Source organism: Mycteria americana, chromosome 1 (assembly GCF_035582795.1).
Source record: "Mycteria americana isolate JAX WOST 10 ecotype Jacksonville Zoo and Gardens chromosome 1, USCA_MyAme_1.0, whole genome shotgun sequence".
Taxonomy (NCBI): domain Eukaryota; kingdom Metazoa; phylum Chordata; class Aves; order Ciconiiformes; family Ciconiidae; genus Mycteria; species Mycteria americana.
The window spans coordinates 154,908,413-154,933,210 of NC_134365.1; the positions used below are offsets into that span (position 1 = coordinate 154,908,413).

Consider the following 24,798-nt stretch of genomic DNA (forward strand, 5'->3'; position numbering starts at 1 on the left):
ATACTAAAATGACATTAGACACGTTGCTTTTTCACGCAAGTTATGCCATTAAAGGTATCTTGAAGAATATCTACATTTGGTGTTACTTGAGTCATCTGTCACATTTACCCGTCTGCAGGGCAGTACACATAAGAGCTCCAAAGCAGTGGCAATAGGTAGCCTAAGTGCAGCTCCCAGCCCTGACCCTGCAGCTCTGGGTTGCAGCTAACAGGGGTTCCTGCATCAGACATGTCCTGTGGAACTATGGGTGGACAGGGACGGTAAAGGACAGCATGCAACATATTGGTATCAACCTTTCCTGAGGCGTTTTATCCTAAAACAGTGGTATCAACTGAAAATTTAGTCGTGAAGAAAATAGGTATTGGGGTCTGGGGAGAACCCAAGTTTCTAAGTGAAGGCAGGACTGGGCTGGGTGTGGTGCCAGCTTCGCCCTCTGCAACGACGAGCCCCAGCGCTGTTAGGAAGATGTGCCCGCCAGCGCACCCGGCCGGAGGTGGGTGAGGGAGCAGCCTTCCCGCCAGCTCCCCGGGCCCTGCCGTCCGCCCATCAGCCCGGCTGCCGTAAATACTCCCCCGCGGCTCGGCACGGCCTCTCCCACGCAGCCGGGCAGGTACGCGGGGCCGGGCCTCTGCCCCGCCGCGAGGTGTGTCCCTGTGCCGCGGCTCGGCGGTGACTTGGCGAGCGATTGGGTAGGACGGGCGAGCGGCTCCCCGGCTCCCCTGCTGGGCTCCCCGGCGCCGCGCTCCCGCAGTAGCAGCGCGCTCCCCGCCCGCGCCGCCGCCCGCCCGCCGCGCTCCGCTCCGCTCCGCTCCGCCAGCGCCCGGCCCGGCCCGGCCCCAGCCGCCGCCGCCGCCGCATCATGCCGCATCCCGCGGCGCCCCTCGGGGCCGCCCTGCTGCTCGTCCTGCTGGCGGCGGACTCCTCGCAGAGTGAGTACCGCGGGGGGCCCGTCCCTCCCGCACACGCCGCCGAGCATCCCCCACCGCCCCGAGTGTGTGCGTGTCCGTGGGAGCTGCTGGGGCTGTGGTGGGGCGGGGGGGGGGGCGCGATGCGCGGCTTCACGGCCAGGCTGCGGTGGGGAAGGCGGCGGCGGTCGCAGCGGGGGATGCCGGTGCGGCGGCGGTGGCGGCGGCCGCGGCCGCGGGGTCGCCGCTGTGAGGGGCCGCGCCAAGGCCGCGGCGACCCACGGGCGGGGCGCCGGGCAGGGAGGGCGCTTGGTGCCCGCGGTGCCCCTCGGCGGGGCGGCTTGCTGTGTGTGTGCGGGGGGGGTACAGAGCGGCCGGGCGGGCTCAGCCGTTCACCGCTGCCTCCCCTTCCTCTGCTCCTCTCCTCCTCCTCCTCCTCCTCGCCCCCCCGCCGGCCCGGCGATCGGCGGCCCAGCCGTGCTGCTGCGCGCCCCGGAGGCTGCCCAGTTCCTGCGGCAGAGGCAGCGGCGAGCCTACCAGATGTTCGAGGAGACCAAGCAAGGGCACCTGGAGAGGGAGTGCGTGGAGGAGCACTGCAGCAAGGAGGAGGCCCGGGAGGTGTTTGAGAACGACCCCGAGACGGTAAGGGCGCAGAGCCGCCGCGGAGATTTCGGTGGGTTGTCCGGCTCTACCCTCCCGCCCTCCCTCCATCCCTCTGCGGCTGGGTGCCAGCTGCCTGCACAGCTGGGGAAGCCGTTTGGAGGAGGAGGAGGAACCAGAACCATTAGGTGAATGACTGGAAGCCACACGGCGTAACTCGCACTCAGCACGGGCTGTGTCAGAGAAATGCCTCGGCGAGGATGGTCTGGGTGAACGGCCTAGCCTGGCGCCCGCTGGCGTGACTGCTGTCTCCGGAGAGAGGAAGGGCCCTGTACACCCGTGGTGTAAATCCACGAAGCAAGACCGGTGTGACATAATGCTATGGCTTCTCTGTCTGGACACCCTGCTGTCCCTCTTTCCTTCATCCTCCCATCCCAGCTGTATTTAAAATCCCCTTAATGGTATGGCATATGTCAGAATAGGGGTTTCTCAGAAGAAGTATGTCATAAACACACTTTAAGCCTTTTGGGCCATATTCAGCTTGGGTAGCATTTTGGAATCAGTAGGTTCAGGACCTGTCAGTACGGCAGCAGGAGAGCACATCTACAGGAATGCGGTACTGCTGCACTGCCAACACTAAGCGTGGATTCACACAGTTACAGCCTGCACACCGCATGTGGAGCTGACTTTTCCAGGTCTTCTCAAGGCTGACTTTCACTTCAGTCTTCTTCTCACTTTGGACAGCGTGTGGATGCAGTTGTGTTGCTTTACTAAGCTCAGCATTACTCTTCCAATTACTTTACACCTCCTCTATCCTGTTTTGGATAGGCTGTTCTCATTGCAGAGATTATCTGGCATTGATTTAGCAGTGGGAAGTGGATTTTCTTGGTGTTCAAACTGCAGCTTGATATTGCACAGCGTGTTCCTGTTAATGGTGATGCTCTAGGGAGAAGATAGGACAGAGAGAGACAGAGAGAGAGAGAGATTGTGTGTGTGTGCATACACAGAGACACACACACACCACAGGCAAGGGAGGGACTCATCTGAGGAGATGTTTTATGTTTCAGTCAGGCAAGTCTTGACATGTGTGCTTCATTAGCAGGCTCAGTGCTGGATATGCAGTGCGGTAGCTTGTTGTCACAAGGCAGTAGCAAGTATGGCAAAAACATTGTGATGCTGGCTTTTCTTTTTGACGCTCTTTAATTTAGAGCTTAGTATGGAGTGCTTGCCCAGGCAGTGTTTAACGGTACGCCTCTTACATGTACGCGTAGTCACATCTGCTTGCAGCAGTGTTTGCTGCTGTTCTCTAAAACTGAGCTAATACAGAATATGGATAATTGTAATGTGGTGAGAATGGCTGGCACAACTATTTCCATGTTCATGTTGAATAACATAACTTTAAGCACAGTATAAATACTCACTATATAGCAGTGAATGCAGGAAAAATATCCCAAATGGGATTTTGTAGCATTCTGGAAAAAAGGTGATCTGAGGTCACCGGTTTAGCTAACTGGTTTCTGGCCAAGAAAGTAGCCAAAGGCAATGCATTGATAGATCTGTTTAGAGTGTGGTAGACTGTGTAAATGTGTCAGGAGTTTTTAACAATATTCGGTACTTATTTTGTATATTGAAAAAAATATACAGTTCTCCTACTGCAATGAAAATAGTGAAATAATTTTGGTTTAAAATCTTTTCATGTGTAATATTAATTATGTAAGATCCAGTCATGCCATTTAAGCGTGTTTTGCAGGACAATGCAAACGATTTTGATTTTTTTGGTGCATTTCCTCCGTTACCGCTGCTAGGTCTCGCTCTAGTTCTGAAAACACCTGAAGAAATATCACTAAGGCTAGATAAGCTTCTAGAGTCTGTGCCCCCTTGCTTATTTTACATGCGCTTCTACACCAAAGAACTGTATTTTAGAATACTTTTAGGTCTGCAGTGACGCAAGATCCTACCTTTTCTGAGACACAAAACTCCCAAGAGCTGTGAACTTGCTTGTCACGTGCAGTATGTCCTGCTCCTTGCTGTTACTTTGCTTCAGTTTCACGGGGAAGCAAGTGTGCCACCACTTATTAGGGGGATTTATGGCCCTTCCTATCCATTTTGCAATCAGTGTGTGACAGGAAGGCAGCAGCTGCTGTTCAGTAGCAGTTTTCTAATGCATGGTGGCAGAGGTCATGTATGTGGGCTGTGATTACTCTACACGTTGGAAGCCTTCAATGCTTTGTAAGGCACAGGTGACTATTCCTCCAGCAGTATCTGTGGATTTGATGGGCAGAGTATTTTCCTCATCTGCATTTTCATCTGACTTTATCTTTTCACATCTCCTTAATACACACCTGAGGTAATGGAAGTGTTTCTTAAATGCTAGCAAGTTAGCATGCTGTCGTTTCACTGATGCTGCCTTGTATGTCCTGTCCTGGTGACTGACAGAAGAAGGAAGCTAGCTGAGACAGACTTGACTCAGGAAAGATGGAAACTGTTCATAAACAACGCCTAGCAGTTTGAGGAATTACAGTAACTGCAGTCATGCTTCAGCATATTGTCAGGCTGCAGCTGGTCCACGCTGGTAAAGCGAGGACTTTTTATTGACCGGGGAAATGTGCTGGTTACTGTTGACAGCTGGTGTTTCCTTGTAGTTTAGGGAGGCTGACATTTTTGTCTCTGCCTGCTGAACCTGGTCACAGGGATTAACTACTGAGGTCGTAGCAGAAAGAAGGAGCTCCAGCACTTTTTGCCCTGCGCTGAGCCTTATGGCTAACCTCGTAGTAGGCAAGCTGTGAGGAACACAGCGGTGTGCTGCTGATCTGGGCTTTCAGGTCTGTCCACATCTCCTGGGTTTCATGCTTTAAAGCACCAGATGAGCACGAATGTAGGCACTTGGCTGTTTACTGTCCCATGGGAGCAATGGTCTTGCAGCCTTGACAGCTGAAGGTTAGTTTGAGGTTAGTTAATAGCTTGCTGCTTCTCTGTTCGACCTCAAGAAAGGCTAGCAATGTGAATGCGAAAGCGTTGTCTCTCTTCCCTACCCCTCCCCATCAGATGATCTAATGAAATGTATGAGTCTTCCTTATAAACGTTGCCATTCTTAATTGTCCTATGGTTGTGTGAAGAGAATTTCAAGGCCTAATTTCAAGACCTATGGCTTAAAGCTGTGATATGAAATTACATTAATCGGTTCAATCAGACAGCTCTACAAGTTCAGGTAAGATGAAGCAAGGCTGTAGTATAGGTTATGTGATGCTTCCCAGGTAAAAACATAGCTTGATCCAGCCAATTATAACATCTAGCCAAGAATAACATTTTACGGAAAGATACCTACTGAAGCAATGGAAGGCACGGAAAAGGGTGCTCTGGTATAGGTAAACGACGTTTCATTCCTGTTTACTGGTCTCTACCCTTTTTCCGTGCCTTCCATTGCTTCAGTGATCAGCTTTCCGAAGCAACATCTGCAAGCCGTCAGCGGAAGATACACATTCTCTGAAACCTGAATGCGGGTGTTGCCACATGTGTGATTACTTACATCAACTGCTAAGAATAGTGTATTAGGCAGGGCTAAATAGCCATTCATTTGCAGGCCAGTGCAGCTTTTGTCTTTTATGTTACGGAAAGTATAAATATCAGCTCACCCAGACTGGAGGAAGGAAGATCAATTGAAACATTCTTAGGTTGTTTTTTTTTTTTTTAGGAGGCAGAACAAAACTCAGTCTGTGCTATTGGTATGACTATACATGGTAAAAACAAGTGTGAGCCTAGGTTAATGAGTCTTGCAGCCTATCTTTTTCATGAAGCTGATTATAACATCCTTAGATATTACTGTAGAATTCTGGGATGGTTCCTGTTTTATAATTTAATTTATGCCAGAGGTACCAAACAGAAAAATGAAAAGATAACATGGTGGGGAAAAAAAAAAAGATGGAAAACATGTTCATGGGAGGTATGAGGACTGTTTCTAAATGTGATCTATTAAAAAGATATGCTGGGTGTGATAGGTGGGATGAAGTTGCAAAATATCTTGGATATAGAGATAAGAATGTTATCTTATTTAAAATGTTGATGAGGCCTTATAAAAAGCAGTACTGCAGAAATATTTGACCTTGGTATGCAGTCAAGGTATTACAGCTTGTTAACTGACTGATAAACTGCTCTGGAATTTGGTTGACCTGTTCTAAAAATGTGGTCATCCAAGCATGTAAAACAAAGGGCAGAAGGGAGCGTAGTTGGTGGTGTTCTTGGAAATGTTGGATTTCACTAAAGAATAAATACAGCAAAAACATGTCCTTGTGCAGGGAATTTCTCTGTTTTGAAAGGCTCAGCATAGGGAAGGTGTTTGAATGCAGCCTCTTATCATTTGCTACCATAGTTTATCAGTACAGCATCTGTCACCGCACATCTTGCTTGCTGTTGTTACTGTTGAAGAATTACTGGTCTTCCTGCAGGTCACCATTGAAATTGCCATGCTGAATACTTTGAAAGGTGTTAGGCCCACCAGAAACGCTGACGTAGGTCAGCCTGGCCACCTGTGTTTACTGTTTATGGATTTGTCCCTCAATAGAGTACCATGGAAAACCAGCTGGTTTTCATATGCGTGCAGAATGAACATCTGATTCACAGGCATGCACATGAAAAGTTCCCTTGCTTTTTGAGGGACTTGCGTCCAAACTCCTATTCAAATCTATGGCTTGTCAGATACACAAAACACTGGCAGAGAATCACAGGGTGACTTGGGCTGAGAGGGACTCAGGAGGTCTGTAGTCCACTCATAGCAAGGGCAGCAGGGAGACCAGACCAGGCTTTTCAGGGCTTCTTGCAGTCATGTCTTGAAAATTACTGATCCTAGCAAAACATCCAGCAATGTCAGCATTCTTTCTGCTAGGCTGGGTTTATCGAGAAGCTGAAATGCAGATGAAGCAATATGTAGGGTGTGATAATGGTCAGTTTGGTTGTGTTTCATAGTGTTACTGGCTCATTGGTTTTATTTCTTTCTTTCTTCCATTACGTGACATGGTCATGATAACAAAGATGAGCTGCATGCATGGACTAGAGTCATCCAAACTTTACTCTGATCTTTTAGGAGGGGTGCTTGGCAGCCAACATTTAGGTTTTATTTCTAAGAACAGCAAGGTAGATGATACACATTTGTAAATACTAATCAGAAAAGTATGAAGGCATGTAGGGGGAAGGGAGGAGTTACTGGGAGAGTTAAGCAGTATAAAATTTCTTTGAGTAATTTAGTGAATGTTGTGTAGTCTAGACATTAAAAATACTGATATCATCTTTAAATTCAGATGTCATCATCCCTGTATAGAATATTCCTTTCTAGATCCAGGCAAAAATGCAGATTTTCTTGCTGTGAAAATTCTTCTCAATATACCGATTTGTTATGGCATTGTGGCAGAGTGTGGAGCAAGGGCTAGATTTATAGCTGGTATAAATTTCTATATCTCTTCTTGTTGGTACAAAATTCATCCAAGAGAGGGAAAGAGTTACTGGAGAACTCCGTGCTGATGATTTAACTCATCAGCACGGATGAGTTATATAATTTTTCCATATACTGCTTGGACTCAGTATATGGAAGAATTGGATTCCCAGGCACAGTGGTACATGCTTAACAGATTTCAAGAAAGGAAGTACAGGGACATTTGGACTTTTGTCCAAGAATGGCTTGAAGGAGAGAAGAAGGAAGTAGAAAAGTTTGAGTGCCACCTTATCGCTCTGTACAACTACCTGAAAGTAGGTTGTAGTGAGGTGGGTGTCGGTCTCTTTTCCCAAGTAACAAGAGATAGGACAAGAGGAAATGGCCTCAAGTTGCACCAGGGGAGATTTAGATTGGATATTAGGAAAAATTTCTTCACCAAAAGGGTGGTCAAGCATTGGAACAGGCTGCCCAGGGAAGTGGTTGAGTCGCCATCCCTGGAGGTATTTAAAAGATGTGTAGATGTGGTGCTTAGGGACATGGTGTAGTGGTGGACTTGGCAGTGCTAGGTTAACGGTTGGACTCGATGATCTTAAAGGTCTTTTCCAACCTAAATGATTCTATGATTCTGTGATTCTATGATAGCTGCCGCAGTGGCATCCCAGCTCTCTGCTGGGATGAGATCTGGGTGAGCACCAGTTGTTCTCCCTTCCCTTTCCTCCTTCTGCCTCTAGTTTCTTATAAAGGAAACACAGGATGGGAGACCGTCATACCAAAATCCAGCGGGTCTAACTGATCTAGGAGGCAAACAGATTGGGACTGTGGAGCAGGATGCATCTATCTACTTGGTGGTACAGACACAGCACTTGTTTGTGGTGGTGGAGTTCGGTAGCAGGAGGGTGACAAAAATACTCCTGCCTGCCTTAGGAGGCAGGTCATACATTCATTAGCTAAATGCTGCTTTATCAAAAGTTATGGAGAAGGGTGAGCAAAGTTTGCTGTTGGTGGAAGCAGGCACAGCTCCATCAGCTTTGCTGGACTCATGCTTACCTGATCTTTATCTGTTTCCACTCGTGTGAGTTTGGCCCCAAAGTTCAGAATAGACCTGGAAATACTGAAACACCACATCACCTAAGTACCACATGCTAAACCTCCTGTGCAGCAGGAGGGAAGGAACAGGAGAAAACAAAAGTGGCAAATATTACACTGAAGGGCTGTTTGAAGGTAGGATGGAAAAAGATGCAAAGAATGGTAAATTGAAGCAGGGGGATTATACAGGTTTGGGTCAAGATGAAAGATAATGGAAAAAAGCAGATAAAGTTACGGTAAGTCAGTTTTTTAGAGGAATGCAATAGGTTTTAATAAATATGTGAGAGGGGAAAAAGCCAATTAAAGAATAAGAAAACAGGTTTGTGGCTATGGGCTCATTCATTTTCTTTTTAAATTAAAAGAAAAGAGGAGCAGCCTACTGGGAATTAATATAGTTTGTTAGTACAGCTGCATGAGAATCAGGTAAGAGAAACATTGAATCTGTATACATTGGCAATTGTGGTTCATGTGCACTCCAAACTCTAAGCGAACTTAATGAATGACAACCAATTACTTTCCAGTAAGTATGAAGAACAAGGATGGAACCAGCATCAGAGATTCAGAAGAAACTGAGAAGGAACATAGCAGGGAGGTTTACTTTGCCTCCACTCACATTGTAATCTTTTCAGGCTTTGGTTTTGCATTTGGGAGCTCAGCTGATCTAGTTGGTGTAAGCAACCCCCTTGCCTATTCTGTTCACCCTGCCTGCACAGCAATTTGTGCAACTGCATGGACCGATTTAAGGAACCGATCTAAAGAAAAGCAGTCTGGAGAGAAAAGAGATCATTTTGCAGCTGGATCAGTCCTCCCATCCAGTTCACCACGCAGCTTCACAAAGGGTTGCACCAACACATTGCAAATGACAGCAGAGTTTTAGGATGAGAAGGCCAGGTGCAAGGGGAGAAGCAGAGGGGGTCACCACAGCTCATGTTGTCAAAGAAGGGAATGAATAACCAAGCCCTGGACAATCTCATTGAAGTTTCTCAGCAGGTCTCCCTTCCATATCTGTGCCTTCATCACTGTTTTGGTATGACCTGCTGTTCTAGAGGCTCTTCCATACATGCACATGTCTGTGGGGAAGTTTCCTTATTTATTGTTTTGGGTTTTCTTCCTGTTTCTTTGCTCCTCCTGGAAGATCAAAGCTGGAAAGTAAGGAGGATACCGAGGAAGCGGGGGAAGTGCTGGTGTTGTCTTCACTCTGCACACCTGCCAGGACAGAAGGGTACATAAATGAAGTAGTAAAAGGAGCATGGGTCATGCTTGCACTGTACAAAATCACGTGCATCTGAAGAGCTACCGCATTTGGCCGACTCCTGGAACAGGGAGTTCTAGTTCAATTCCAGAAAACATTTAGGACAGAAACAGAAAAGCAAAAGTTACTTAGTTATTAAAATAATGAACAGGGAAGTATGAGATCAGGTTCTGTCACAAGGGCCTGTCACTTCCCTATTCCTTGCCTGCCTGTCCCCACCGAGGCCAAATCCAGCCATGCCTTGAAGTGGCCATTACTGTGAGTCGCAACCTCTGCAGGTAAGCAAAATCCTAAGAAACAGTATCATTAGATTACAGGAAGGGGAAAAATACAGTATTTCTTCACTTCAGTATTTCTTCACTTCAGCGGATAAAATGTTACAGAGCCTATAAGAGAGATCACAAACATTTAAATCATGTTGGATGTGATGTATAATCTGTTCTGTTTTAAATACGGCTTAAATAATTGCAGAGTAATGACACAATATAGGATGTTGAAGGGAGACAGCCTTTTACTTATGCTAGGTGTTTTGTCAGATCCTCGTTTGCTTAATTTGACTTAAGTTTCTAACTGAGTGTTAGTTTAACCACACGTACAAGTATTGTAACTACTGCAACAAGTAAGGATTCAAACAAGCAACGCCGAGTGAAGAACTGTTATCAAATGGGGATCCTCTTTTCAAATTGCACATTGGTGCAGCTGGAGGGAAAGTAGCCTTTCAATCCTGAAGCACTGGAGGAAGCCTCAAGGCATTCGTCATTTGATGGTATTAAGAGTAACTTAAAAGCCTATGCAACCAACTCATTGGAATCACTCTACAAATTATTTTTTGTTGGAATATTTGGCCCTTGGCACCAGTTACATCCATTTCACACCATTACTGCCCAATGAAACCCTGCCTCAGGCCTCACATAGAAGTCATGTCTCTGTGCCCCCTACATCTTCACAAATGTAAAGTATCTGTGTTTTGCTTGGCTGTGACATACAGGAACTTTTTTTTTTCTTCTTTCCTTTAGTTACTTTTTTCCCTGTAATTGTGCATTCTAATCATTGGTGGGTTTTTCCTCACTGCAGAGCAACATCTTTTGCTGAAGTGGCACCTCAGTATGCTGTTGGGAAATAGTCCTGCCTCTCAGAAGAGGGTGAGGGAAGCTATGACAATAGATGTTTTTTGTTTCCAGTCTCCAGGATTCTGCAGAGATGCCTAGTTTCTATGAAACAGGTGATGCTAGAGAGGGTGGTCTTGAATGCTTCTTGTTTGGAAAGAAGAACAACTCGGTGGAAGGGGAAGTCATAGTCTTTGTGCAGCAGAATAGCTGGACAGTGAAATGGATACTCTGCAAATGGAGACAAAATCTAAAAGCTACCCTAAACAACAGTAAGTCTGGTGGTAGGAGATGAGACTTCAAGGCTGCTTTTGGATTGTAACTGTACCTGCTTGCTTCTCTAAAGCCTCACTGGCCGAATTGCAGAGAGAAGTTCTCTTTGCTCCTTGCATGGAGAATGCACATCGCCCCAAAGCAAAATAGGAAGCAAACTAACCTGGCTGAGTGTAGGGTTCCTTAGAAAGAGAAGGGCAGCTTGTGCAAGCAACATGGCATTGATTTGAGTGTAAACCTACAACTATAGGTTCTATATATTCAAAATTCTAAATTGTAGGATGGTTTAATTACATCATACAGGAGGAAGGCCTAATCATTCAGCATGAGATTTGCTATGCAGCAAAAGCCTAGGGCTGAGTTTAAAAAAATGCAGAGAGCCCTTGAGCATTAATGAGATTTGCATTCTCAGGTTATAACAGTTAAACAACAGTTGGTATAAAAGCAAACCCAAGTCAAACACTAAATTATAGCCAATTATGGTTGGTAGTGGCCATTTCTTTGCAAGGGTAGTGCATGCCTGCGGTGTGGAAATGTGAAGTACGTTTATAAACAAGGAGGTCAGGCCATGCCCAAGACAAACATGCAGTCCTGAAGGAAAGAGGAAAAGGGAGAGTCATTATACGAAAATGAGAAAAGGGCATAATGTGGGAGTTGTCACTGCTCTCTAAGAGGTAACTAGGTAACTAAGAAAGTGCTTTTTAGAAATTACCATTGCTAATACAAGTCTCTGATATCCTTCAGTGTTAGCAGTGTTGCAGTCACAGAACCGCAGAATCACAGGGTGGTTGACGTTGGAGGGCACCTCTGGAGGTCATCTGGTCCAACCTCCCTGCTCAGGCAGGGCCACCAAGAGCCAGTTGCCCAGGAACATGAACAGTCCTTCTGTAGACTACGTCTTTTATCTGCTGCCACTACAGCTCAAAGATGATTTTGATTCGATTCCGTGCTGATCAGGCTTACCTGACCTAGTACTCAATCAAAACAAACAGAAGCAGTTGGCAGGCCCTTTTGGCTGAGGTTTCCAGTGTGGCTAATTACTTTAAGCAACAGTGAGAACATTTTCCTGGTGTAGACAGGGTCATTGTTGTGTTTTCAGAGGGGCTATTTTTATACAGTGACTCATGTTAACGCCTGTTCTGATTTGGTGTTCTTCCATCTTCTCTAAAAATGCAGTGGGACTAACGCATACTCTGTATAATTTCACTAACTTCTGGATTTTACCACTAAGGGAGAGTTTGGCCATAGAGTTGAAAATAGATGGTGACCCCAGTCACATTGTAGGTTTCCTGCAGCAGGGAAGCTGACGTAGGTACTTCTGCCTCTTTGACTCCACGGCCCTGCTACGAATTCTTACCTTCATGTTGCTGTTCTCCTCAGTTGTTCCAATGCAGGGTATTGTGTGGGTGGCTCCACAGAAACTATTCTTAACTATTTCACTGCAACCATTAACATTTGGAAGAAAAAACAAATATAAAAATGAGCAACCTGGAGGTTTGGGGGGGGTTGTTTGGGTTGGGTTTTTTTGAGGACACTTTTAAGCTTACGCTCTCTTTTCATTTTAGATATCCACACTAAGTGTTGTAGTGGCTGTGTTATAAGGGCAGGAATAAGCTCTGGCTGTAGGTGGGAGAGGAACTTCTTAACCCCATGAAAAAGTGTTTGGTGTCACTGGACCCTGAAATAAAAGCATGCACTTTTCGGTCTTGCACTACTGTGGTGGAAACCAATAATTATGTTTAATGCATTGAAAGACCTACTTCTAGCGTGTACATGTGTTCATGTGGAAGGGGTGAGGGTTGTAGAGCTTCAATCTTTTCTGTTAAAGCATGGCTCTGTCTCCTGGACAGCAAGAAAAAGGTCTCTTAAACTGAGCTGAAACAAGCAAGCCAAGACCTGCCTGGAGGGACTGGCCTATGCTGTGCTTTCCACTTCACTGGAAGGGTGGAGACCTGTAGATGTGGGGCACTTCCCAGTCTCTCCTATTTCTCCCTCTTTACCTGAGGTCTCTGCTGAGCTGTACTTCTGGTGGCACATGACGCGTGGTGTGTAACTAATGCTACATGCCGGTCTGCAGGCTGCAGGTGTCCTGGTGCCAGGCCCTTGACTACTGAAGCTTCTGGCATCCCGGTCGTAATGGTTGATATGTGGGAACCAGACGGACAGAAAGTGTGTTGGGTCACAAGAAGGACGGGTGGAAATACATGAAGGTTTTCTTGGGAGGAGCAGACACAGAGGTTGGAATTGTTGAAACCAGGTTCGTGAAGGTTGGTCTCTTGTGGAGGTTGGTGCTTCTGCAAGGTATTGTCTTCCTCTTGCATGCGCGGGGACATTACTACTGGACAGATTGGTTAGAGAGCTTGGTGAGGTCAGTGTCTGTGCAGCAGCCTATCCAGAGGATGTTTATGTCCAATATGTATTTGTTTATACCTTTTTATTTAAAAAAGCCCATTGCTCCTGCTTTTATTTTCAGCAGTAATTAGGAAAGCAAATCCAAAGGGGAAGTGCTGCCATTTAAATGTTAACTTCTTTTAGCAGACTCCAGGCTGAAAATTTAACTTACTATAATTCTGTGGTGACTTTTGCTACCACAGTGGTCACAGTTAAATAACCCCCATGCTTTTTGATCCTGAATCAGTGAATACTCGGTGGCTTTCTGGATGGTGAGATGTTTGATAAGCCTGAAATTTAAGGTGACTAGCTGAGAAATCGGCAAAGTAGTAACAGAGAATCTCTGCTAACTCCTTGTTAGCAAGCCTCAAAGCATTTCTCTTGGCATTTTTGTTGGATCCTCAAAATACAATTAAAAGCTTCTGGTGGAGGGAAGATGAGTCTCAGACTTTTAACAGGGACCTGACCCTGTATAGGGCTTTCATCTTCCCTGACATCTGTGGGTCATTAAGACTTAGTACAGCACAGAAGACTGAAAAGGCATTGTAGAGTTGAGCACTTACACTAGAAATAATTTATGTCTGGCTGTCTTTCTGTGCAGATTGGGCACAACTTGAATTTTTAACTGGGAAAACTTCTCATCAGTGTTTTTTGAAAAGGGACTGCTACTTTCAGTTTAAGCAAGTTCCTTTTCTCAAGGTGGAAGATCATTTGTCCCACATTCTTGATTAATCTTTTGGCTGAATGGAAATACATTGTCATTGTATTTCCAGAAGCCTGTTGTAAGGAAAATTGATTACGGAGAAAAATGAAAAGTTAATCATACAAGAATGAGTAATGTTAGAACCTACGATCACATTGCTTTATTTTAGAATGGTTTTATCAGCAGATCCTGTAGACCTGGAGGAGTGCTACTGATCAGCAAGTAGTTTTGTATAATGTAAGCAAATGAAGAAGGGTTAAATTTCCTTTAATAGGCCCCTATTTAAATCGCTTACCTCTGTATGTACCTCATGAAATGAAGCTTGTGGTGGTACAGTGTCTTGGAGTTTCACTCTTCTGCTGTTCAACCGGCATTGAATCAATATACAGTCAGTTTTCATTTGGCAGGTTGTTTGCGCAATGAAAATAACTAGTTACCTTAATCCTTCATTCAAAAGTAAACTCTATACAACTCTTCTAGCACTCAACTCATTCATCAGACCTCAAGGAGAAAATGAAGTTTTATGCCTTTGCCATCACTGACTTGGAGCAATTAGGCTGGTGGCCATGAATATGAAAGCTCTTATTTCTTGTCCTCTGAGTGCAGAAAATGTTGTTCTTGCCAGTGTCTGGATTATCCTGTTGGTGGTTAAATACAGATGCACATTCTTGTGGTGCATATTGAATAAAGGGGAAATAATGAAAAAAATGGTTGGAATATTTCGTCACATGCCGCTATCTTTTTCTCCTCGAGTGCTGGCTGAAGTTCAGTTTGTGGTTGTAGCACAGCTGTGCACTCATCTTTACTTTACTTCAATTTTGACTGTATTTGTTTGACTTGTCTTTTCCAAAACTAAACCTTAAAAAAAACAAGAGGGAGAGGGGACTGTAGTGAGTTCTGAGCTCCTCACTCAGTTTGTTAACCCGAAGACATATTACAAAGCTCAGCCCTAAAAGATGCCAAGCCTATTACCCTCATGTCAGAATTGAAAATTAGAATAAGTGTAAGCTACTTCTTCTATTTCTTTATTGATGCTCTGAATATTTACATGGTGCATTTCAGTAACTGGAGCATATTTGCCAGAAGCAGTTGATTTTTCTGGTGAATGACAGCAACACAAAACTTTTAGTTTATATGATCTTGTCAACCAATTGATTGCATTAGACAGTCCAGGTCAAATTGAATCACGGTGTATGTTGTATGTACTGTCTCTGTTGTATGTACATGCCTGTATATATGCATGAGCGTATCCAAACATCCGTAATAAGAAGAAAATAAAGTAGTTTCTAATCTGGCACCTTGTATAGACCAAACTAATTTTGTAGAATATAGGATATTTACTGTCCCTCACTGCAGATACAGTGTTATATGAAAATTCCTCATGTTGTATGAAAGCGTATGCATAGTATAATTCTCTTTCATAATTAGCTGAGAAATGGTTTATTTTAACAAAAAAGTTAAGCACTGATACAATCCACAAGTTTTCCCTCATTGCACGCCTCAATTACAATTTTAACAGCATTTGAACTAGTGACATATACATTATGAAATCCAATATGAAGTGAAGTTGGAAAGAAATCTTTTTTCCTGGCCATGGATTTTTGTATTTTTTTTAAAATGTGGTTTAATGATCAGTTGAGGCCAATCTCCCACCCTTCCATGCAGCACAGCGGCATTTTCCTGCTGTTTCTCTGTGTTGGTGCAAACAATCATGCAACTGGCAAGGTCTCACCAGACTGAATTTTTTCTAACATGCAAGGTCAGATCCACTTCACATCAGCAAACTGCTGCTCTCACCGTATGGCTACACTTAACAGAAGGTAGGGTACAGTAACACGTGGCCACGTGCCATGAGAGGAGTGGGAATGCCTTTTGCAGTCCAGTTTTAGGTCATGGAAGTCAATTTTGCCCTCTCTTGCAAATTGGCAGCATTCCTTTCTTTGTGGACAGTCTGCACCATGTCATGGAGTCAGCGGTATGGCAATGGGTGCTGTTGGAGGTGTAGGGTGCTTGTTGTTCTAGGAGTAAAAGGTACCCTTTTATTTTAGCGGCTATGGTGTTAGGGTGCTGCCCGTGTTCTGCATCAGCAGAGGGCCTCCGAGGAGGCACTGGGTGACTTAAATGTTTCTGTACTTTCCCTCTGGGCTTTTGTCCCTAGATTCCTCTTCCTTCCCCTACTTCATGCCACCATCAGCACGTTTACCTCTTGGGTAGCGGGTAAGTGGCTTCACGCTCAGTCACTGCCACTTACCGGGTCAGCTGTTGTCAAATACCTTGAGACTGGACCTAATGTTTCTTTCCTTTTCAAAAGGCAAAATGCATGTATGATACTGTGGTGCTTCTGCCTCTGAATAAAAAGAAATTAGGATGTTTGTGTTTGGACCTTGTTAAACAACTGCCATGCAAGACCACCAAACTAACAGCAGCTCTTAAATAGTATGACAATAGAAGCAAATATTATTCAATAAATCTTTGCTTTTTTTTTTTTCTTCCCCTCCTGCAGGAATATTTTTACCCGAAATACTTGGGTGAGTTGCAGCTTTTACTTTCACTTTGTGGCAGTGCTGGTATGTGGTGCCTAACACTGGAGCTTGTCACAGCTGAAGTCTCTGCTAAGGAAAGTGATGGAAATCTGCTTGCAGTAAACATGCATTTCTAACTTTTAAGATAGACTGTACGTTCCTTATGTGATTTTGCTTTTTACTTATGTATAGATTTATATACAGAGATCCTTATGTGTTTTCTGCATGTTAAAATGTTGGTATTGCATTGATACCTGCAGCTTGCAGCATTAGTAATAATTTGAAATCTTCTACCTTTTCCTCTTCTTAATTAACTTAGCTATTAACTAATTCCTTATTAAAAAAAATAAAAGTGCCTTTATTGATTGATCCACTGGCTTATTCTATTGACTGTATCATAGTCATGGCATCATATGGTTTTCTAGTTGTGTTTAATATGTAGTACTTAAGATCATAAATACCAACAGTTTTAGAAAACTCCATGTGCTTTTTAGATGTTTTTAAAAGAGATTTAGTAGGTCAAATTTGAGTAGCTACTAACATGCTTTCAGAATCATAGTAGCGTCTGGGAAAGTGATCATCCTCTTCAGATGGCTTATAACTCTACTGTACATCAGAGCTAAAAAATTTTGATGAACTTAAGAATTTTAAGGCATCTGGGAGATTATAATGTTGCATAGATTTTGCATCCGCCCTCCAGATCCTTGCTTAATGAATCAGTAGGCCAGGTATGATTTTACATGCTTTCAACATCTGCCATGTCATCATTATAATAATAACAGTTATTTCATTTTCTGTTCTTCAGCTTGTATTCAGAAATATGGATCGCCGTATACAAGAAGTCCAGATTTCCTTACATGCGTTCATAGTAAGCATTTTTGGTTTGTATATTGTAGTTAAATGTTCTCTCATGTTACCTGAAGTAGTGGAACCAGCTCAGCCATCTCCATTTTTTACAGTATTTTAGTACTGGCCTTCCTATTCTCTAGGCTTGAGACACCATATGGCTTGTCCTATCTGAGCAACAAAACAAGGCCTTTTCCCTTTTATAACCTATTGCCATCTCACTGTCATCTTTCAGTGCTTTGGTATTTTATGATGCAAGACATTTCTTTCCCACCAGTTTCCCAAGGTCTGAATAACCTGAGAAGCAAGAGGGATGAAAAATAGGATTTACCAGAAGGTTGTACGCTATGCTTGGCCTTTCATTTTCTTTTTTCTTGAATGCTAACTTTGGCTTGCCCCTGTTAAGGAATCTTAAAAAAAAGCTTATATTCAAACCCAGGCTTGAGTCAGACTTTTTTACATGAAGATCAGCTTCACGCATCGCGTGACTGTGCTTTAAATATTGCAACCTTTAAAAATTCAAATCAATTTGGAAGTCAACCCAGTGTCTGTGTAGAAGGGGAAGGAGTATTTATTCATCACTAGCACTAGGGATCAGAATTTAATTAACTCTTCTAATACCTTCACAGTTGCCTCTTGAAGCTTAGCAATGCTAAAGATATAAAGCTGCATAAATATTCTAAATATGTTCTGGGAGCAGATCAGTTCAAATGGGGAGAAAATCACGTGTGTGTATATTTATTTTCATTTTTACCCTTGTGGTTCAGTCTGTTACTGTGATCAAGTTTGATTAGTCATGTGTTCATGCCAGTGCTACCAAAGCAGGATCAGGATTTAGTCGAGCTTTCATGTTTATAAACTTCATTATAGCAACTTCTTTTGAAGAGTGAATTCCAAGGTTAAGAAGTGGTACGTCAAGACCTGCCCTGATATAATACAGCAGTGTCACTTACAGATGTTAGAGTCCTCTGAACTGGGAATTCTCAGACCTGTGGTACCCGTGTCGGCTGCCGTATGCCAGCTAGTTCAAAGTGGGACGTGAGGCTGAATGCTTCCTTTTGCTCATGTGTGTGGCACGGCAAAGATGTGGGAGTTCCTGCTGAAAGTGGTGGTATCAACTGGGAACACTTGTTCCAAACAGCTAATAGTGGTGTAGAAATGCAAGTCTAAAGGGCAGTGGTGAAAAAATCTGAAAAAATAAAAGCTGAATAATTGTTTTTAGGGATTTTTGCCCATTGCAGATGCAGTGGTTTGGAAATAAAATGATAATATTTTCCCCCATTAAAATATTAAAACATTTTTAAATGGCTGAGTTTTGGCAAGCCATTGTCAATTCACAGGAGGGGTAATGGAGACGGAGCCTGAAATGCGCTTGGAAGAATGACAGCCTTTGTGCTTGGCCAATTCCAGTGTGCCTCTTAATTTTTCACAGATGCTGCCAAAAGGCTATGTAGCTCTGTGGGGTTGTGCCTGCAAAATGCATTTAAATTTTCTTTCTTAACAGTCTTTCTCCTCTCAAAACAAGGTAGTGGAAGGCTCTTTTAATCTGGCACACAAAGACATTGCACAACCCAAGGACTGGAGGGTGATTAACTAGACTAGTTTATACTGGAAATAAGGTACAAATTTTAACTGTGACAGTGATTAGACAGCTTAGGGGGGCATCTGAGGATTCTCCGTTTCATAAGATCTTTAGACCAGGGTTACAGGTAGGGTTCAGCTCTGGATTCAGAGAGGTAGATGCAGGTGTTTCCAGCATAGGTGCCTGCACGAGCAGTATTCCCATCACAGTGGAGAGTTAATCTGCAGTCAGTGGTTCTAGAGGGATTCCACTGACCAAGCTGCCTCTGCTCTGGGGAGAGCTGAATCTCTCTACGGACTCTGTTTATTGTAGTGACTAGATCTCCACGGACTGCAATGACAATTTAAGACAATTGCTTTGCAGAGAGATGCTTGCCTTACACATAGATACCTGTACTTTGGTCTGCAGATCTGGATCTATTTCTAAAAGAGATCCTGTAGGTCAGCTAGGAATTAGGGGTTTGGTTCTGCAACAGTTTGGAAAACTCTACAGTTTTTTTTGGAAATGAAGCTGCACGTGGCCTTAAAAAACACAATGGGATTTTTGTTAGGTCATGTGTGTGTCTGCTTTTTAACAGTGGGTGTCATAATCTTCGCAACCTAGCATTTTCCCAGGGAAGTTTTAATTTGCACCATTTTGTGAATATCAAAAAATAAATTCACAGTACCAAGTAATGAACTGGAAGCAGCAGTCAGTGTACTTAGGTAAAGTCTTGTTGCCATACAGACTTCAAAAATGGAACTGGTAGTTCTATTCTCTGTCTGCATTTATGAGCTATATATGTGCTATCAGACATAGCTCAAAGCACACAAAAAGGTGCTCTTTATTACTTTTAAAAGCTTTACTAAAATCTGTCATGTAAATGAATGGAAACAAAAGCTCCATTTTCTCTTGCAATGGTTTAAATCAGGAGCACCTTCTACGAAGTTGGCAGAATTACACAGCTGCAAAGCCACCAGGAGGGTATAAGACTGTGTCTCATGTTCTCAAACTCCCATGATAAGAGGAGCAAACTATCGGCACAGTGTTGATGCGATAGAAATGTCCGTGGTTGTTCCTGCCATTTACCATGGGTTGAGAAAGGGTGGCATTCTGCTGGGCAGTGTTATTTCCATCCGGCTCTGCAAGGCACATCAGAATCCAGTTTGAGGGAAAGAATCAGAAGCTTGAGGATACACCAGATAAGTCATGCATAACCCTGGTGACTTGTTCTGCTTATCAAGTGACTTCGAAAACACTGCCGTGTCTGGGAGGCTTAGTTTGTGCTGCTTCAAAAAACCAGACTTGGCTTACTATACCTAAACCATTGTGTTTACTGTATACAAATTCTGGTCTGCCTAGGAAAAGAAATATGCTGATCAAGAGCAGCCCTGTTGTGGCTCATCTCTGCCTTACCCTGGCCTCTCCTTCCCCGACTCCTCCGCCTCCAGCGGTGTGTCGACTGGGCAGTGATGTATTGGGAGGTATTCTGGCGGGTGGATGTGGCAGGCAGCCCGTGTAGCTGTGTTTTCTTTTGTGTGGCCTGGCCTCTACCTTGGCTGTGGCTTTGCCCCAGCTCTGCCCAGCTGGAATGGTGAGGAAGAAAGATGATTAGGCCTTGTTTGCAGTGAGTGGATGGTTATTTTTGTGAGGCTCTTAGGATTGTGTACCCCTGCTTTTCCTGTAGTTTTCCTAGGCACTAGCTTCTGAGCATCAAGATGAAATACTGAAAATCGGCATTTCTTTGGCCAAGTCACACTCTGTTCCTGGTCAGCCCTCTGGCTCTCTCCTCCCTTGTCCATGATGGAACACCTTGCTGAGGCTCAGGATGAATGCTTATCTTTTCAATGGCGTAGCCCTAGCTAGCGGTTGAAGCTGTGCTGGTTACAGAGGAGAACCTGAAGTGAGAGAGTGGATGGAGCCACTGAGTTTTGGTAGAGGGGAATGAAATCACAACTTGAAATGCAAATTCTTTCCTTTTAAAATGACCTTTTATAGAGTTCCTTCCTTTGCTTCATCTATTTTGTCCTGCTTGATTCAGCCCACTATATTTAATGACAGCCATTGCCAATCATCTGCTGATTTCTGGCATCTGTTAGTCCCCTTCAGAAGAACGGTGGAGTCTTCATTATAAGCACATGCATAGTGGACATGTATGTTTGTCATAGTCCTTATGTCTAAAGCTCGATTAAATACCCTACAGAGAAAGGAATGGTGAAAACTTTTATATTGTACAATGTGACAAACATTGTCAATATAAATTTCAAATATGAAATTAGTACTCCATGGTAATCTAGATTAACTGCAACACTGTGCAGCTAATTTCAGTCTTCAGGGGATTCAGTGTGCAAGAGTCTGACTATTTTTTCTTGATGACTATAACACAAACGCTATCCAACATTAAAGTATATTCTCTTGCCTTATTTTCATGCCTAACACAGCACCAATCTTAATGGCTGTCCAAAAGGCAAACTGAAAATCCAAAAGGCAATGGGCACAACCGGAAACTCAGGAGGTTCTGCCTGAACGTCAGGAAACACTTTTTCACTGTGAGGGTGACCCAGAACTGGCACAGGTTGTCCAGGGAAGCTGTGGAGTCTCCATCCTTGGAGATACTCAGAAGCTGTCTGGACATGGTCAGACATGGTCAGAAGCTGTCTGGACATGGGCAACTGGCTCTCGGTGGCCCTGCTTGAGCTTGGGGGTTGGACCAGATGACCTCCAGAGGTGCCTGCCAACCTCAACCAGTCTGTGATTACTGAGATTCAAATCTAAGGCAGTCAGTGCAAACAAAAATGCTGTTCAGGGCTTTATAAGACATCAGAGGGAGTTGGTTCTGCCTGCACTCACAGAAATGTTAAAGTTTTTTCAAAGGAGCCTGTCATGAAGGTGACTTTCAGGGTCACACAGGGGAAGTTAAGAACACAAATGTAGAAGCAGTATAATCCTGACAAAAATAGGAGTGAATCCAATTCTTAACTTCTCTCAATTTGAGAAGCCTGATGGGCTTCTCAACAGTTCCTCTCCCTACGTGCCTCCCTGCCACCCCATGTGCCCATTGATTCACAAGTCATGTTTCAGAATATCATGAAGAGTCTGAACTGGATGTTGGTCTACTGAACATTGGTCTCAGCAGAACCAGTATGTATGAAAAGGGGTCTTTGCTGCTGCTGCTGCTCACTTAACGTGTACCCACTGAGCGCTTTTTGCACTGCAAATCTAGTATCACAGACCAAACTTGGTCTTCAGAGGGCTGTTGCTAATCAGGTGCTCTAAATGTACCTGTCTGGTCCACTTTTCGTAAACTCTTCCTTTTGTCTGGACTGAACTGGGTTTCTGCTGAGTAGTAAGAAGGTGTTGCCAAGATTGTAGGATTGCGGAAGGCATTGTTAATGACAGTAGTTCTTCCTTTAAAGACTGCTAGCTGCAGCAGCCGCCAACAGTGCCTGTATCATGCACCAAAAGGACTGGGTAGAATCATTGCTTTGTAGCTTTGCCACCCCCACTCTGGCATAGCTGGTCAGGCACAAGAAACTGCCAGATATGTTAATCGGAGAAGCCTGGGCAACATGCCTTCATGTCATAGGACTTCCTTTTCCAATGCATTCCATGTGCTGGTGAGCACAGAGGACAGTGGGACTGACCACTTAACTGCTGCAGTGGAGGTCAGTCCCATTGTGAATACACATTCATTCAGGTTGGCTCTGGTCAGGTTCAAATGTTCTCTGTAGCAGGTGGCATCCATGGCAGACTGGACTGTGACTAAAGTTCACCCAAGTGTAAAAGGTCCGCAGAAGTGCCCTGTCTCTCCTGAACCCCACTGCTGGGAGGGGATATGTAAACGGAAAGGCCCTCTGACTAGGTGAGCTTTGCAGTCTACAGAATGAGCTTCTGCACTGCTCCTTCTGGTTAAGGTTGTGGAAATGGTTAATACATTCATGTTTTTTGAAGATCACTGATCTGGAACACCTGTGTAACAGGTTACTACTACATGATAACTATCAGTTCATTTTTTGTGGGGACAAGGGTATTCTCTAATCCTCCCTTTAGCTATTTCTGCAAACACCGTCCCTGAGTGTTTTGCAGATAGGTGGGTAGGTGAATTTGGACAGATGACTTCCATTCGTTGCGTAGTTACATGATAGGTTGATATTTCTTCCCCCAATCCTCCCCAAAGTATGGTGACTACTCTCTTGCTATGATCCTATGGAGAATGTCCATTGCCAACTATTGGAACTTGGCTTAAAAATCAGTGGCAGACTTCACTCTGTGTTGGCCCCATAGGAACATTGTGCTGTCTGTACACTGGATTAGTGGTTTGTGATTCTTACACTGTTAACACATTGGTATTTCTTTTTTATTCTCATTCTACATAATAGAAAAGCCTAAGCTGGACAGCTCTGACAAAAATTTCAGATACAAACCTTTGCTAGCAACAAATCTATCGACACTGGTGCGATCCTCAGTTGAACTACCAAAAGGAATTGAAAAGAGTACCCGTCCTTCCTGGAATGCTTAGTTGCTGCCTGCTTTCTGTTTTCTCCAAAACTAGAGAGAGTAGAATTAACTTGCTTAAAAATGAGATACTTTGAGCTGTTTCTTTCAGGATGTGCCCTTCAGATACAGGGGTGGTAGCTCACTCCTTTTTGCAATGAAATGAATTCCAGTGCATGTGCTCTGCAAAATTCCTGGCACAGCTTGTTCGGCATGTGAGCACTAAGAATTAGCTTCCAGTTCTGCCAGGTGTGAGTATTTCTGATACCCCATTACTGTTTAAGCTTCTTGACTTTTAACAAGAGTGAAACACCTGGTTGTCAGTGACTTCAATGTATTGTTCTGGTTTGTTTCGTTTTTTTTGTTCCTTATATAAATCAGATTTGCCAAACCAGTGTTCTCCCGATCCTTGTCACAAAGAGGGGACCGTCAAATGTAAAGATCTCAAGGGGGACTTCTATTGTGAATGCAAGCGTGGCTGGCAGGGAAAAACATGTGAAAAAGGTAATTGGGTTTCGTTATCTTTTATACCTGTAACAAAGACGTATTGGGTTTTGCTATATTCTCAAATGGTCACTGATACTGTGCTGCACAATTCAAAAGTCACAGAATTGAACCTGGATTACACACCGCTCGTGTTTTTACCCTTCTGTGAATCATATAACTCTGTCACGTCAACATTTTTTATATGCTTTTAATGGATCTCAACTTGGTCTTGGCAAGGTAATCTAAGAAGTTACGCTCCAACTTTCTGTCCCACCCCTCTGAAAGAGGCAGCAGAAATAGAGTTGTAGTGGCTTTTCAAGCAGAACTGCCTCAACTGTTGCTGTTAACTCCGATGCAACAGATCACAGACTGCAGAGCCTGAGAATTTGCCCCATCTTCCTTCCCAGAACCCCTGCAATGGGAACAGGGACTTTCAGCATGCAGTTGGGGTCTGACTCTGATGATGCACAGGCTGATGAAATTCATGTGTTACAGCCCCCTTGCTAGTACGACCTTATTCCACGTCCACTTACATCCCACTGTGTATTTCCACCAACTCCAAAGACAGTATTCAGGCAGAAATTATTTGTGCAAGAAGTTCCAGGCCCCAAGAGGGCTTTCTGTATTCCTTTAGGAAACATTGAAGTTATCATCTTCCCTCCTCTTGTTTTCTGGTTTCTTTTTTTTTTCTGCCTGCAAGGCTTCCTGTCATGGTCACTGCTTTTCTGTCTGCCAGTATTAAGTAATTGCCAGAAATCACATTCAGCCAGTCCAGAGTTGTGGCAACCAAGACAGCAGGAGATCCAAAGCCTCTCCTTCTGATGTAAATATTGTGGGGAGATTATAGGATCGCTCACAAGCAGCTTATTTAAGCATTTGAGACAGTTGTCGGATCAGTATACAATCAGCTTTGAGAGCTCAGCAACTGATCAGTCTGAAGCATATCCCCTCTTTTTCTTATAAAATGCCATTAAATGTGCTGTTCTACCCATCAGCTAACTCTTAGAGTCCATAGACAAGCAGGACATAATGAGCAGGTAGGGCACATCGAGGGTGAAATCCAGGCTCTACTGAATTTAATAGGCTTTTGCTGCTAACTTCAGTGGAGCACCATTTAGCTCACAGTGTTCGATAGCTGTGAACTTAAAACT

At 44.0% G+C, this 24,798-nt stretch overlaps 1 protein-coding gene across 1 annotated transcript in view; it reads left to right on the forward strand.

Annotated features, from left to right (window-relative positions):
* Positions 1 to 522: 522 nt before the first annotated feature.
* The window catches only part of GAS6 (growth arrest specific 6), a 44,629-nt gene continuing 20,353 nt past the window's right edge, over positions 523 to 24,798 (forward strand). Inside the window, exons 1-5 of the mRNA XM_075525325.1 lie at positions 523 to 929; positions 1,381 to 1,547; positions 16,242 to 16,266; positions 17,066 to 17,128; positions 23,543 to 23,665. Of these exons, the coding sequence (XP_075381440.1) occupies positions 860 to 929; positions 1,381 to 1,547; positions 16,242 to 16,266; positions 17,066 to 17,128; positions 23,543 to 23,665 (448 nt within the window). The 5' untranslated portion in view covers positions 523 to 859. The remainder of the gene's footprint in view (positions 930 to 1,380; positions 1,548 to 16,241; positions 16,267 to 17,065; positions 17,129 to 23,542; positions 23,666 to 24,798) is intronic.